Here is a 16,785-nt window from a genome sequence, read left to right as displayed (position 1 = left end):
TCCAGACTTACTCTTCCAGTGCGATCAGTTCAGTCAGTTTCGTTCCTGGTTTGACGTCACAAACACACCCAGCGTTCGCCCAGACACTCCTCCGTTTCTCCAGCCACTCCCGCGTTTTTCCCAGAAACGGTAGCGTTTTTTCACACACACCCATAAAACGGCCAGTTTCCGCACAGAAACACCCACTTCCTGTCAATCACATTACGATCGCCTGAACGATGAAAAAGCTGTGAGTAAAATTCCTAACTTCATAGCAAATTTACTTGGCGCAGTCGCACTGCGGACATTGCGCATGCGCACTAAGCGGAAAATCGCTGCGATGCGAAGAAATTTACCGAGCGAACAACTCGGAATGACCCCCCATAGTACATATAACACAGTGAAAAGTTGCAAATATTGTTTCTTTGCCTACAGTTCAAAAATAACACCCCCTTCCCTGATGTCTTTTATATTGCAGGACCCACAGTGGGATTATGAGTGTGTCCTAATTCTGGAAGGGAAAACAGTGATCACGGATGCCTTTGTGGAAATGGATACTATGGATCAATCCAAATATTATATTACTTGTCAACTGCACCATGTAAGAACATCAAGATAACAGATAAGAGTTCACCACTTGGAAGAAAGAGGCTTTCACCGTGAGCGTAGGGATTCTTTACAGTAAGGGCAGTGGAGCTGAGAAATACCTTACTACGTGAAGGCAGGGCTGGATGAAGGCCTGGACATTGGCCTGGGGTTGAAAATGATCAAGGGCTTATGTGATGCAGAGAAGCCGTGACCAATGCGGTGTAGGTGGGACCAGTGCTATGTGGGTGTGGTTAGTGCTAATGTAAACCCTCCCCCCCTTCCCTGCACTATCAGCCCCAATGTCTCCCTAAATACTTAAAAGTAGAAACATTGAATAATTTGATGAGGAAAATAGAAATCCAATTTTAATACTTACTGTATGATTTATGACCATGTTGGTAGCTGATCATCATCATCATCATGGGCCTGTTTTTTGGGGGATGCCTGGGGCTGTAGTCACATCAGCCCCATTGTTAATATGGACCTGCATGTGGGGTACTAAAAATATGTGACTTCCCTCTAACCAAAGTGATGGCAACCTTTGGTTCTCCAGCCGTTGTGGAAGCAGAAGTCCCAACATACCCATGCACATTCCAGTTCAGCTGGAGAGCCAATTATTGCCTGTCTCTGCTCTGAGCATTGATTGGATAGAAAAAGGTGCATCAGTGATGGAGAATATGGCCTTGTGTAGGAAGGAACCCTTCCCCATATCCCTTCACACTCTGTTTTTGTTGCAGTACAGTTACTCAGCGCCCCAGCCGGAGTTCAGCGCCATGGTCTACGTGCAGAGAGAACCAGACATGCGGGTAGACAGTTATGAAGATCTTCACGGTATGTCGGGCGCTTGGCCTAGAGGGAGCCCAACATTCGCCATTGGCTGCTGTCCATGTTATTTATCTACTTTGCGTTCTTCTTTTGCAGTGATTTTATATAACTGCTCCGTGGGACACTCGGACTGCAGCCACTGCCAGACGGCCGACCACAAGTATAACTGTGTGTGGTGTGGAGGAGAGTATCCCAGCTGTATGTACCAGGAGTCCTGTACCGAGGAGGTGGAAGGGACCTGCCCTGCACCACTCATTCACTCTGTACGTAAAGGCCTCATGCAATAATTGCTCATTGTCAGGACGCAATGCCTTCATATCCACACCTTCCCATGTTCTGGATGAGCCGTCCAGCTACTACATCAGCAGTGTTTGGCCCTGTAAAGACGATCTGAATAAAACTACCACTGGGTAGCAATTCACGCACTTTTACCACCACTGTAATAAGTCGTAGGGGGGAGATTTATCAAACATTGAAGAGAGAGAAACTACCAGCCAATCAGCTCCTGTCTGTCATTATTCAAACATAGTTTGTAAAATTACAGGAGCTGATTGGTTGGTACTTGGCCTAATTTAAGGTTGATTGCAAAAAACATTTTCCTCTTATGGGCAAAACAGTGGCCCTCATTCCGAGTTGTTCGCTCGCAAGGCGATTTTAGCAGAGTTACACACGCTAAGCCGCCGCCTACTGGGAGTGAATCTTAGCTTCTTAAAATTGCGAACGATGTATTCGCAATATTGCGATTACAAACTACTTAGCAGTTTCAGAGTAGCTTCAGACTTACTCAGCATCTGCGATCAGTTCACTGCTTGGCGTTCCTGGTTTGACGTCATAAACACACCCAGCGTTCGCCCAGACACTCCTCCGTTTCTCCAGCCACTCCCGCGTTTTTTCCGGAAACGGTAGCGTTTTTATCCACACGCCCATAAAACGCAGTGTTTCCGCCCAGTAACACCCATTTCCTGTCAATCACACTACGATCGCCGGAGCGAAGAAAAAGCCGTGAGTAAAAAAACTATCTTCATAGCAAAATTACTTGGCGCAGTCGCAGTGCGAACATTGCGCATGCGCACTAAGCGGAAAAACGCTGCGATGCGAAGAAAATTACAGAGCGAACGACTCGGAATGAGGGCCAGTGTGCAGTGCAGGTGGGGCAGATATAACATGTGCAGAGAGAGTTAGATTTGGGTGGGTTATTTTGTTTCTGTGCAGGGTAAATACTGGCTGCTTTATTTTTACATCAATTTAGATTTCAGTTTGAACACACCCCACCCAAATCTAACTCTCTCTGCACATGTTACATCTGCCCCACCTGTAGTGCACATGGCTTTGCCCATTAGAGGAAAATGTTGTTTCTCAAGCATCCATGGGGGATACTGGAGCTGTTGATTACAGTGGGGTATAGATGGGGTCTGAGAGCCGTTGCACTTTACATTTTTAATGTGTGTAGTGTGTGTGTGTGTGTGTGTGTGTGTGTGTGTGTGTGTGTGTGTGTGTGCCGGCTCCTCCCCTCCATGCCCCTCCCCACACACTCAGTTTTAGAAAAAGTGCCCTCAGAGCCGTGCACGCTCTAGAAGAGCTCCAGGGGATTTCTTATAAAATTTCCTTCAGTGGTCGGCGCCCGGATCCCCGGTTCTTGGGACAGCCGTATCGGGGTCACTCACACCGCAGCCATTAGAGGGCTAGCGCTGGAGCCCCCCTGAAACCCGCTGCGGCCAGACGGGACAGGCAGGCCGTTCAGACTCAGCCCTTACAGGTTTCTAAGCCGGGATAGGTCTTGGCACTTAAGACATCTGTGGACATCTTAACTACCACAATGGGTTCACAACACACCCTCCATTCTGCTCAACCCGTGTCCACGCAAGGCGTGGAGGCACTAATACAAGCTGTTAGAGATGTCTTAAACCTCCCTGAAAAGGAGGCAGAGCAAACACAGCCTTCATTGTTTGGAAAAAAACTAAAATCTTTGGCAACTTTTCTTGTGTCAGAGGAATTGGATAGCCAATTTCGGGAGGCCTGGATATAGCCGGACAAGAAGTATCAGATACCTAAACGTAATTTTACTTCTTTCCCTTTTCCTACGGATAATAGAAAACATTGGGAGAATCCCCCTGCGGTGGATCAGTCAGTATTCAGGTTATCGAAGAAAATTGTACTACCGGTCCCAGGCGCCACAACACTAAAGGAACCCTCGGACCATATGTTAGAAAACACTCTGAAGTATATATACACGGCGGCCGGGGTTTCCCTTTGCCCTGTTATTGTTATTTGTTGGGTCAATAGGGCTATAGAAGCATGGGCTCAACAGCTTGCCTCTGGAATTGAAGGAGATCTACCCCAAGGGGAGTTAATTGCTCTGTCACAACACATCCAGGAATTGGCTGTGTATCTATGCGAGGCCTTCAGAGAGATTGGTCTGCTCACTTCCAGGATATCGGCCATGGCGGTTTCAGCACGCCGGTCATTGTGGCTCAGTCAGTGGTCTGCAGATGCCAAATCTAAAAGAGGGGTTGAAGGTCTCCCATACACAGGGGAAACTTTGTTTGGAGACGAGCTGGATAAGTGGATTTCCAAGGCTACCGGAGGAAAAACCACGTATCTTCCCTCTGCTGCTCCGCCCCCTCGTCGCACTTATTCAGGACCATCCTTCCAGTCCTTTCGATCCTCCAGGTTTCGTGGTGCGTCCAGAGGTGGCTCTCACGCCTCTCGAGGTACCAGAAGTCGAGGGCGCCAAGCAAACACTGCTGCTCGAGCTGAACAGAAGTCTGTTACCAAGCCTGCATCATGACGGTTCTTTCACCCGCCAGGCAGATGCCAGGGTGAGTGCTCATCTCAGAAACTTCAGTCACGTCTGGGACGTCACTTGCCAGGACGCCTGGGTCAGGTATCTCATTCGATGGGGTTACAAAATTAGACTTTGAGTCCACTCACCCGAAAAGATTCTTCACTTCAGGTTTGCCAGCTTTCCAAGACAAACGGTTAATTCTTTAACAGGCCATTCAGAAGCTTCTCGTTCAGGGAGTGGTGATTCCAGTGCCAACTCACCAATGTAACAAAGGCTTATATTCAAATTTGTTTGTATTGTCCAAGCCGGACGGCTCGGTCAGGCCCATCCGAAATTCCTGAATCCTTATCTACGGATTTTCAGATTCAAGATGGAATCGCTGCAGGCTTTCATTGCGGGTTTGGAGGTACAGGAGTTTTTGGTATCCTTGTATATCAAGGACGCATACCTTCACATCCCAATCTGGCCTCCGCATCAGGCGTACCTTCGTTTTGCCCTCAAGGAGGAACATTATCAGTTCCAGGCCCTTCCCTTTGGACTGTCGTCAGCTCCCAGGGTTTTCACCAAGGTGATGGCGGAAATTATGTCCCAACTCCGACTGCAAGGGGTGAATGTCGTCCCTTACCTGGACGACCTACTCATAAAAGCACCATCCCAGGAACAGCTGCTCCAGAGCATTGCTTTCACTCAAGATCTGCTCACCTGACACTGGTGGATTGTGAATCTGCAGAAGTCCCAGTTGGAACCAACACAACGACTGCAGTTTCTAGGGATGATCCTTGACACTGTGTCTCAACGGATTTTCAAGGCCCGGGCAATTCAGGCTTATGGTACGGTTGGTCTTGCAACCTGGCCAGGTCTCAATACATCTCTGCATCAGTCTCTTGGGCAAGATGGTAGCCTCCTTCAAAGCGATTCAGTATGGAAGGTTCCATTCCTGCCCTTATCAATTGGATCTACTCTCCAAATATGCGGGGTCACACCTACATATGCATCGGATGGTCCGCTTGTCCTACCGCTCTCATCTGTCTCTTCTGTGGTGGTTGCAGAACACACACCTGTTGCAGGGTCAGTCGTTCAGCGCGGCGAACTGGATTCTCCTGACCACAGACGCAAGCCATAGGGGTTGGGGAGCAGTGATACAGGGCTCTCACTGCCAGGGCCGCTGTTCCAACGAGGAATCTGGTCTACCGATCAACATTTTGGAGTTGAGGGCGATCTTCAACGCTCTGTCAGGCCTTCCCTCTACTGCTGGGTCATCCCATTCAGGTGCAGTCGGACAACGCCACGGCTGTGGTGTATATCAATCGTCTAGGCGGAATCAAGAGCAGAGCCTGTATGAGGGAAGTGATCAAAATCCTGCATTGGGCAGAGACACACGCTTCCGCAATCTCAGCGATCTTCTGGGAAGCGGATTACCTGAGCAGACAGGATCTAGACCCGGGAGAATGGGGCCTACACCCACAGGTTTTCCAAACAAAGCATTGCTCTGTGGGGGATTCCGGAGATCGATTTGATGGCATCTCGCCACAACAACAAACTCAACCTGTATTGTTCACGGACGCAAGACCTGGGAGCGGTGGCTCCCAGGTCTCCCCCACCCCCTCCCCCCGTTCCCCATGATTCCTCGAATCCTGAAGCAGATAAAACGGGAGGGGGTGTTAGCTATTCTCATAGCTCTGGATTGGCCTCGGAGAGCGTGGTATGCTAACCTCTTTGCTCTCCTCATCGACGATCCGTGACACCGCTCCCTCTTCGAGACGATCTTCAGCAAGGTCCTTGCGTCTGTCCACACTTAAGTCGGCTAAGTTTGACGGCGTGGCTGTTGAGATGGCATTACTAGCCCGCAGAGGTATTCCACGATCTGTTATACCTACCATGCTCCGCGCTAGAAAGGAAATCACTTTCAGGCATTACCACCGCATTTGGAAGGCTTATGTGGTCTGGTGTGAGGGGAAGGGCTATCCTTTCACTGTTTTCCGCTTGGGCCGTGTCTTACGTTTTCTGCAGGTGGGTTTGGATGCGGGCTTACGATTAGGGTCTGCTAATCTTTTTCCAACAAAGTTTAGCCTTGTTACCGGAGGTACAAACATTTCTGCAGGGTGTTGTACGGTTACAGCCCCCATTTACTGAACCTACTGCTCCTTGGGACTTGGCTGTTGTCCTGGATTTTCTCAAGAGTTCCTCGTCTGAGCCTTTGTAGTCAGCTGACATCAAATATCTCACATGGAAAACTGCTATTCTACTTGCCTCGGCTCGGAGGGTGTCTGATTTGGGAGCTCCTCCTTACCTCATTTTTCATGCCGACAGGGCAGAATTGCGCACTAAACAGGCTTTTCTCCCTAAGGTAGTTTCCGCTTTCCATATCAACCAACCTGTCATGGTCCCGGTTTTTTCTACTGCCTCTTCGGGTTGCCAGGTGCTTGACATGGTGCGAGCTCTTCATATTTACGTGAAGCGCTCTGCGAATATTCGAAAGTCTGACTCTGTTTGTCCTTTATGACGCCAATAAGATTGGCTGGCCAGCCTCCAAGCAATCTATTGCTCGCTGGATCAAACTTACCATTCGACAGGCTTATTCTTGGAAGTCTCAGCCTCTGCCGTCGTCTGTTACGGCTCCTTCTACGCTTTCGTGGGTTCTTCCTGGGCGGCTGCCAGGGGAGTTTCCACTTTGCAGTTGTGCCATGCTGCTACCTGGTCGGGCAGCAACATGTTTGTTAAGTTTTATAGGTTTGATACCTTGGCGACGCCTGACTCTGTTTGGGCTTTCTGTACTGCTGGATGCACAGCACCCTCCCACCTGGATTGGTAGGTCTGGGACGTCCCCACTGTAATCAGCAGCTCCAGTATCCCCTTTGGATGCTTGAACAAATGGGATTTTAGTACTCACCGATAAATCCTTTTCTCGGAGTCCATAGGGGATACTGGACGCCCACCCGGTGCTGTTTCACTCCTGCAGATGGTTTGATTGTGGGTTGCTTGTTTATATCTCAGACAGTTACTAGTTTTTATGTTGTACTGTTCTCTTCTTGGGGGTAATTCTGAGTTGATCGCAGCAGGAACTTTGGCCCTCATTCCGAGTCGTTCGCTCGGTAATTTTCTTCGCATTGCAGCGTTTTTCTGCTTAGTACGCATGCGCAATGTTCGCACTGCGACTGCGCCAAGTAATTTTGCTAAGAAGATAGTTTTTTTACTCACGGCTTTTTCTTCGCTCCGGCGATCGTAGTGTGATTGACAGGAAATGGGTGTTACTGGGCGGAAACACGGCGTTTTATGGGCGTGTGGATAAAAACGCTACCGTTTCCGGAAAAAACGCGGGAGTGGCTGGAGAAATGGAGGAGTGTCTGGGCGAACGCTGGGTGTGTTTGTGACGTCAAACCAGGAACGACAAGCACTGAACTGATCGCAGATGCCGAGTAAGTCTGAAGCTACTCTGAAACTGCTAAGTAGTTTGTAATCGCAATATTGCGAATACATCGTTCGCAATTTTAAGAAGCTAAGATTCACTCCCAGTAGGCGGCGGCTTAGTGTGAGTAACTCTGCTAAAATCGCCTTGCGAGCGAACGACTCGGAATGAGGGCCTTTGTTAGCAGTTGGGCAAAACCATGGCCCTCATTCCGAGTTGTTCGCTCGGTATTTTTCATCGCATCGCAGTGAAAATCCGCTTAGTACGCATGCGCAATGTTCGCACTGCGACTGCGCCAAGTAACTTTACTATGAAGAAAGTATTTTTACTCACGGCTTTTTCTTCGCTCCGGCGATCGTAATGTGATTGACAGGAAATGGGTGTTACTGGGCGGAAACACGGCGTTTCAGGGGCGTGTGGCTGAAAACGCTACCGTTTCCGGAAAAAACGCAGGAGTGGCCGGGGAAACGGTGGGAGTGCCTGGGTGAACGCTGGGTGTGTTTGTGACGTCAACCAGGAACGACAAGCACTGAACTGATCGCACAGGCAGAGTAAGTCTGGAGCTACTCTGAAACTGCTAAGTAGTTAGTAATCGCAATATTGCGAATACATCGGTCGCAATTTTAAGAAGCTAAGATTCACTCCCAGTAGGCGGCGGCTTAGCGTGTGTAACTCTGCTAAAATCGCCTTGCGACCGATCAACTCGGAATGAGGGCCCATGTGCACTGCAGGGGAGGCAGATATAACACGTGCAGAAAGAGTTAGATTTGGGTGGGGTGTGTTCAATCTGCAATCTAAATTGCAGTGTAAAAATAAAGCAGCCAGTATTTACCCTGCACAGAAACAAAATAACCCACCCACATCTAACTCTCTCTGCAAATGTTATATCTGCCTCCCCTGCAGTGCACATGGGCCCTCATTCCGAGTTGTTCGCTCGCAAGCTGCTTTTAGCAGCATTGCACACGCTAAGCCGCCGCCTACTGGGAGTGAATCTTAGCTTATCAAAATTGCGAATAGACACTTCTTAGCAGTTTCTGAGTAGCTCCAGACTTACTCGGCATCTGCGATCAGTTCAGTGCTTGTCGTTCCTGGTTTGACGTCACAAACACACCCAGCGTTCGCCCAGACACTCCTCCGTTTCTCCAGCCACTCCCGCGTTTTTTCCGGAAACGGTAGCGTTTTTTCCCACACGCCCATAAAACGGCCAGTTTCCGCCCAGAAACACCCACTTCCTGTCAATCACATTACGATCACCAGAACGAAGAAAAAAACGTGAGTAAAATACCTAACTGCATAGCAAATTTACTTGGCGCAGTCGCAGTGCGAACATTGCGCATGCGCACTAAGCGGAAAATCGCTGCGATGCAAAAAATTTTACAGAGCGAACAACTCGGAATGAGGGCCATGGTTTTGCCCAACTACTAACAAAGTTCCTGCTGCGATCAACTCAGAATTACCCCCCTTGTTCTCCTCTCCAGTCTTGTCCGTTCTCCTCAGGCACAGTTTTTCTGAACTGGGTCTGTGGGGAGGGCCGTGGAGGGGAGCAGCCGGCACACACAAACTGCACACATTAAAATTTTAAGTGCACCGGCTCTCGGACCCCATCTATACCCCACTGTAATCAACAGTTCCAGTATCCCCTATGGACTTTGATAAAAGGATTTATTGGTGAGTACCAAAATCCCATTTTTGCAGTCCACCTTGAATTAGGCCCATTATCTCTCTTTCATCTAGCTCCAAGGTTTGATACATCTCGCTCCTAATATTACAGCGGTTGCATCAGTCCATGTAGTGCTTTATACAAATCATGAGTGTAATTGTAGGATTGGCAGCAGATTTCAAAGCATAACTAGAGTTAATCTGAAAGATACTTTTACACTATTCTTTTTCAAAGAATAAGGGGCCTAATTCAGACCTTATCGCTCGCTAGCTATTTTTTGCAGCGCTGCGATCAGATAGTCGCCGCCTATAGAGGAATGTATTTTAGCTTTGCAAGTGTGCGATCGCATGTGCAGCCGAGCGGTACGAAAAAGTTTTGTGCTGTTTCTGAGTAGCTCAGAACTTACTCAGCCGCTGCGATCACTTCAGCTTGTTCTGGGCCGGAATTGACGTCAGACACCCGCCCTGCAAACGCTTGGGCACGCCTGCGTTTTTTCTACCACTCCCAGAAAACGGTCAGTTGACACCCACAAACGCCTTCTTCCTGTCAGTCTCCTTGCGATCGGCTGTGCGAATGGATTCTTCGTTAAATTCATCGCTCAGCAACGATCCGCTTTGCACCCGTACGACACGCCTGCGCATTGCGGTGCATACGCATGCGCAGTTCGGACTTGATCTCAGCGCAGCAAAAACACCTAGCGTGTGATCAGGTCTGAATGACCCCCAAAATCCGTTTGTAACCGATGCTGAATTTTATGTAGAAATGAATATGATATAGCAGTACTGTGTGATGCTTGCGTCTAGCTGGGATTTGTCTTATCTGCCTCATTCACTACGGTAAAACATGTAATGAATACAAAGTGTGATGCAGTCACCTGTGAGCAAGCAGAATTAGGCGAGTCTCGGCTTTGCCAAAACCAAACTATTAACGTGATGAAGTAAAGAACCCAATGAAGAACGTACCAGGGGTTACTCTTGTCTCCCGAAACCTCTGGAAGTAGGGTGTGTAGCTGTAAATAATAATTTCTTCTTCAGGGTCCATAGGTATCCACAGGGATTACCTTTGGGGTATGCTGGTGGAGACCAGGCATTTCTGGGAAGATCTATAAGTCAATCGTTCTATATTGTTGATTTAATACAGATTAGACTTACAGGGTTGTACTTCCGCTCTGCAATTACACATCACTTGATTGCAGCACATAGTAATACTTTGTATACATGTTTACACCAGTGTATTATTTATACGCAATTATTATTTATTTCGTTATATCACAAATTTCCACTTTAGTCAGCAGCCAATTACCCTGTCTCAGTATGTTTTTGGGAGGAAATCTGAGCTACCTAAAGAAGCACATGCAAACATTGAGAGAACATACAAACTCCACACAACACAGTCAGTGCTCTGGTCTAATTGAATAAGCTTTAGTATCGCAGCTGAAAGACATAACTGTAAAACTCATCTGCTCTGTTTCAGATTGAGCCTCTTTCCGGTCCTGTGGACGGAGGGACAAGAATTACTATAACCGGCTCAAACTTGGGTCAGAAGCTAGAGGACATCATGGACCGTGTGTCTGTGGCCAATATCCCATGTAAGGTGGACTTTCTGAAGTACGAGATTTCCAGCAGGTAATTTACGGAGCAAATATCTTTCTCTACTTTAACCTCTGCGTATTCTTACTCATTGTTGGATGTTGTAGCAAATAATTCAACAAGTATATTTGGTCAATGTCAACTAAACCAGAAACTATATCTTTCCTACAGTATATGAAACAAGGAGGTAAAATAAGGCAACAACGCCTCTCTGCTCACTACATTAGATTCTGTGTGACTGTGGTTGCCATGGAAGCCAAGTTTTGTGGGTGTCACACCACTGTTTCATGTCGCACTGGGGGTGACGGTAGGGGCAGTGCCTGAAAAGTGGGACTGTCTAGGCAATATCAGAATAGTTGGGAGGTGTGAACAAACCAATGAGAATAATCAATATTGCCTGTCACGGTAACTTATGTTAAACTTTTTCCACCACAATTCTGCTTTAATATACGCTGCCAAATGAATCCTTAACACATTGCATAGCTTTAAGTTAATGACAAAACAACTGATGGTATTGGTAGATTATGCCATACTGAATAGATTAAGGGTTTTCACCTCTAGTACATGTCATGTTTTCAGGATTTCTGTTTGAGGAAACAGGTGAGATTATTACTTTAAGAATGTGCTGTAACTGGAAGGCGTCTTGCCTCATTTCGAAAAAAAACACTGCAGAGATTAATTGCAGCATTATTTCATTTATATAGAATCAAAATCTTTAAAACTGTCATCTGCAATCACCTAGCAATATATTGTGCAGCAATAAAGTCTCACTGAGGCACTTTTTTTGCCTTTGTAAATTATATTTTTCAGTAGAATCTTTATAATGATTTATAGACCGCACATCTCGAAACATGCTTTTAGCTATTCACTTTATCATTGGGGAAGATTCCAACTCGATTCCATCTCATTTTTTCAGTATATTGTTTTGTCCTTGTCAAACAGCATGCAGAGGTTCAGTATAGGGGCAAGGGCTCCACCTACTGGCAGCTTTTCACAGTTCTTAATGGTATGAACAGTCATTCAAAGAGAATAAGGGAAGCTCAGGCCTGTCTTTATTACGTGTCATATATTTATACAGTTGACATTTATTGATATAATGCTCCTGTTAGGTACGCATTGTGACCCCTTAAGGGTACAGGGCAACTCCACATTTCCAACCCTCCAGAGATGAGTAAAAACCAGGTTGCTTTATAGTGGGGATGCCCTGTGTTACTCTCCATCCCATGGAAGTAGGACCCTTCCTAAGCATAGCAGTGGTCCATATACAGTAGTAGGGCACTTACCTGAAACATCCCACCATAAGTTGATGTTGCTGGGTGTCAGGAGGGGTGGACAGAACACTGCAGAAATTCTCAGAAGCCAGAAAGAGAGGCTGAGAGTATTTAAAATAGCTAGGTATGGCCATTGGTGGGTTATCAATCGATGGTCACCATCCATGGTACCATTTATGGATAACTTCGATGGTGGAATACCATCTTTAAGGTAACCATTGATGGTTTTACCCATTGATGGTCAGCCCTGCATTACTGTACAATGAAATGCGAGCCAATCGGAGCCTGGGGGTGTGGCTTTGTGCGTGTCAGGGGGCGGGGCTAAGCTTCATGCCCTGGCACTTTGATGGGGGTAGGGGGATTTGGCAGTACTGAACCATCGATGGTAAAAGTTCTCAACATCGGTCATAGAGCATTGATGATTTTGAATCATCGATGGTTGATGGCCATCCCCAAAAAATAGCATTTTCTCCCCCATTCTGACAACCACAGACTTTATTGTGCCTTATTTAAAGGGGTTTATTTACTAAGCCGGCACTTGTCTTTATGCCCAATATTTAAAAGGGTAATGCTTTTACTAGCCGTGTCTTGCTAGTAAAAGCATTGCCCTTTTTATTTGTTGGGCATAAACATGATCAGAAATGCCGGGTTTTATAGCACGGCGCTTTGTAAATAGATCCCAAAATCTCACTTTTGCACGTGCTTTTAGCAATTTTGTCAGGGTTACAAATAAACCTTAGGTGGCTATTTACTAAACTTTTTTTTTTTAGCCATCTTGGCCATGGGATTTAAAGCTGCAATTGTTTTTATAGGCAATATATGGAGAGTATTGCCTTTAAAAAAAAAAACGCTTCAAACCTGCAGCAAAACCGCCAATAATTTATAAATGTCCTCTTTAGAGTAACAAATAATATTGTTATATTTCCACTTAATGTAAGTACAATTCCCAACTGCCTTATAGAATACCAGTAGTATATAATACTGTATACCTGTAATAATTCTGTAATACCTGTGTGTGACATACTAATTTATAAAGCGCTTTTGTGTAGCGTCCTCACGCTGTCCGCTTCCTTCTACAGTATAGTCTGTGTCACTGGTAAGAGCTGGACGGAGAGACCCGGACACGTCCTGGTGGAAGTTCCCGGAGGGTTACACGGACTCTCCAGCCAAGTGTTTACTTATCAGGTAGTATTGTCCAGCTCTGATGTCGCCCACACACACCGTATAATTAGGCCAATGTGACTGAATTCACCAACTACTGTAAAATCAAACCCTGGTGCATTGAATTTGATTTGGACATTCAGATGGTAATAGAAAGCGTGGCACCATTATATACTGAGGGCACATACTGTAGGGCATAAGAATATCTGTGTCTATTGCACAGATTACAAGAGTGTTACTAGTCTTGAAGTCTATGAAACGACCAGTAGCTAAGCAGACCATCAGCATGTTCAAAGCAGAACAGAGTATTTCAGGAAAAGTATAGCTGTGTCAAACCCACCTCTATAAGTAACCTAGGTGTTACCTGTAACTTGTTTGTAGTGTAGTGCTTGCAAATGAGGGCTGATTGGCCGATGACATGAAAGTGACATCACCACTATAACGCTCCATATTTGTACTGTGGTTTCCAGAATCCGGTGCTGTTTTCATTCTTTCCAACTCGTGGGCCAAAATCTGGCGGAACCCAACTGAGTATTACAGGAGCGAAACTTCTGACAGGACGCGGCAGCGACATTCGAGTTCTGATTGGAGACATTCCCTGTCACATGTAAGACTGTAGGGATTATGTGCTATGGTTTATCTAATGTTATTTCTCTATCGTCCTAAGTGGATGCTGGGGTTCCTGAAAGGACCATGGGGAACAGCGGCTCCGCAGGAGACAGGGCACAAAAGTAAAGCTTTTACAGGTCAGGTGGTGTGTACTGGCTCCTCCCCCTATGACCCCCCTCCAGACTCCAGTTAGATTTTTGTGCCCGGCCGAGAAGGGTGCAATTCTAGGTGGCTCTCATAAAGAGCTGCTTAGAGAGTTTAGCTTAGGTTTTTTTATTTTACAGTGATTCCTGCTGGCAACAGGATCACTGCAACGAGGGACAGAGGGGAGAAGAAGTGAACTCACCTGCGTGCAGGATGGATTGGCTTCTTGGCTACTGGACATGAAGCTCCAGAGGGACGATCACAGGTACAGCCTGGATGGTCACCGGAGCCACGCCGCCGGCCCCCTCACAGATGCTGAAGCAAGAAGAGGTCCAGAATCGGCGGCTGAAGACTCCTGCAGTCTTCTTAAGGTAGCGCACAGCACTGCAGCTGTGCGCCATTTTCCTCTCAGCACACTTCACACGGCAGTCACTGAGGGTGCAGGGCGCTGGGAGGGGGGCGCCCTGGGAGGCAAATGAAAACCTTTAAAAAGGCTAAAAATACCTCACATATAGCCCCAGAGGCTATATGGAGATATTTACCCCTGCCTAAATGTACTAAATAGCGGGAGACGAGCCCGCCGGAAAAGGGGCGGGGCCTATCTCCTCAGCACACGGCGCCATTTTCTGTCACAGCTCCGCTGGTCAGGAAGGCTCCCAGGTCTCTCCCCTGCACTGCACTACAGAAACAGGGTATAACAGAGAGGGGGGGCAAAATAAATGGCAATATATCAATATAAAAGCAGCTATAAGGGAGCACTTAATCATAAGGCTATCCCTGTCATATATAGCGCTTTTTGGTGTGTGCTGGCAGACTCTCCCTCTGTCTCCCCAAAGGGCTAGTGGGTCCTGTCTTCGTATAGAGCATTCCCTGTGTGTCTGCTGTGTGTCGGTACGTGTGTGTCGACATGTATGAGGACGTTATTGGTGTGGAGGCGGAGCAATTGCCAAATATGAGGATGTCACCTCCTAGGGGGTCGACACCAGAATGGATGCCTTTATTTGTGGAATTACGGGATAGCGTCAACTCGCTTAAGCAGTCGTTTGCCGACATGAGGCGGCCGGACACTCAATTAGTGCCTGTCCAGGCGCCTCAAACACCGTCAGGGGCTGTAAAACGCCCCTTGCCTCAGTCGGTCGACACAGACCCAGACACAGGCACTGATTCCGGTGGTGAAGGTGACGAATCAACCGTATTTTCCAGTAGGGCCACACGTTATATGATTTTGGCAATAAAGGAGATGTTACATTTAGCTGATACTACAGGTACCACTAAACAGGGTATTATGTGGGGTGTGAAAAAACTACCAGTAGTTTTTACCGAATCAGAAGAATTAAATGACGTGTGTGATGAAGCGTGGGGTGCCCCGATAAAAAACTGCTAATTTCAAAGAAGTTATTGGCTTTATACCCTTTCCCGCCAGAGGTTAGGGAGCGCTGGGAAACACCTCCTAGGGTGGACAAAGCGCTAACACGCTTATCAAAACAAGTGGCGTTACCCTCTCCTGAGACGGCCGCACTTAAAGATCCATCAGATAGGAGGATGGAAAATATCCAAAAAGGTATATACACACATGCAGGTGTTATACTACGACCAGCTATTGCGACTGCCTGGATGTGCAGTGCTGGGGTAGTTTGGTCAGAGTCCCTGATCGAAAATATTGATACCCTGGACGGGGACAATATTTTACTGTCGTTAGAACAAATAAAGGATGCATTTCTTTATATGCGTGATGCACAGAGAGATATCTGCACACTGGCATCACGGGTAAGTGCTATGTCCATTTCGGCCAGAAGAGCTTTATGGACACGACAGTGGACAGGCGATGCGTAGAGGAGTTATTTGGGGTCGGTCTATCGGATTTGGTGGCCACGGCTACGGCCGGGAAATCCACCTTTCTACCTCAAGTCACTCCCCAACAGAAAAAGGCACCGACTTTTCAACCGCAGCCCTTTCGTTCCTTTAAAAATAAGAGAGCAAAGGGCTATTCATATCTGCCACGAGGCAGAGGACGAAGGAAGAGACAGCAACAGGCAGCTCCTTCCCAGGAACAGAAGCCCTCCCCGGCTTCTACAAAAGCCTCAGCATGACGCTGGGGCTTCGCAAGCGGACTTGGGGGCGGTAGGCGGTCGTCTCAAGAATTACAGCGCGCAGTGGGCTCACTCGCAGGTAAATCCCTGGATCCTGCAGATAATATCTCAGGGGTACAGGTTGAAATTAGAGACAGAGCCACCTCGCCGTTTCCTGAAGTCTGCTTTACCAACGTCCCCCTCAGAAAGGGAGACGGTTTTGGAAGCCATTCACAAGCTGTATTCTCAGCAGGTGATAGTCAAGGTACCTCTTCTACAACAAGGGAAGGGGTATTATTCCACTCTTTTTGTGGTACCGAAGCCGGATGGCTCGGTAAGGCCTATTCTAAATCTGAAGTCCTTGAACCTGTACATAAAGAAGTTCAAGTTCAAGATGGAGTCACTCAGAGCAGTGATAGCGAACCTGGAAGAAGGGGACTTTATGGTATCCTTGGACATCAAGGATGCGTATCTCCACGTTCCAATTACCCCTCACACCAGGGGTACCTCAGGTTCGTTGTACAAAACTGTCACTATCAGTTTCAGACGCTGCCGTTTGGTTTGTCCACGGCACCTCGGGTCTTTACAAAGGTAATGGCCGAGATAATATTTCTTCTTCGAAGAAAAGGCGTATTAATTATCCCATACTTGGACGATCTCCTAATAAGGACAAGGTCCAGAGAACAGCTAGAGATGGGT

At 47.2% G+C, this 16,785-nt stretch overlaps 1 protein-coding gene across 4 annotated transcripts in view; it reads left to right on the top strand.

Annotated features, from left to right (window-relative positions):
* Positions 1 to 16,785, top strand: part of PLXNB1 (plexin B1) — a 332,504-nt gene that overhangs the window by 269,402 nt on the left and 46,317 nt on the right. For all 4 annotated transcript variants that reach the window (XM_063941019.1, XM_063941017.1, XM_063941018.1 and 1 more), the window contains 6 exons: positions 458 to 580; positions 1,305 to 1,398; positions 1,489 to 1,655; positions 10,717 to 10,868; positions 13,183 to 13,288; positions 13,735 to 13,871. In XM_063941019.1, the coding sequence (XP_063797089.1) occupies positions 458 to 580; positions 1,305 to 1,398; positions 1,489 to 1,655; positions 10,717 to 10,868; positions 13,183 to 13,288; positions 13,735 to 13,871 (779 nt within the window). The remainder of the gene's footprint in view (positions 1 to 457; positions 581 to 1,304; positions 1,399 to 1,488; positions 1,656 to 10,716; positions 10,869 to 13,182; positions 13,289 to 13,734; positions 13,872 to 16,785) is intronic.

Source organism: Pseudophryne corroboree, chromosome 9, assembly GCF_028390025.1.
Source record: "Pseudophryne corroboree isolate aPseCor3 chromosome 9, aPseCor3.hap2, whole genome shotgun sequence".
Classification (NCBI taxonomy): domain Eukaryota; kingdom Metazoa; phylum Chordata; class Amphibia; order Anura; family Myobatrachidae; genus Pseudophryne; species Pseudophryne corroboree.
This window is presented reverse-complemented; position numbering and strand designations above follow the sequence as displayed.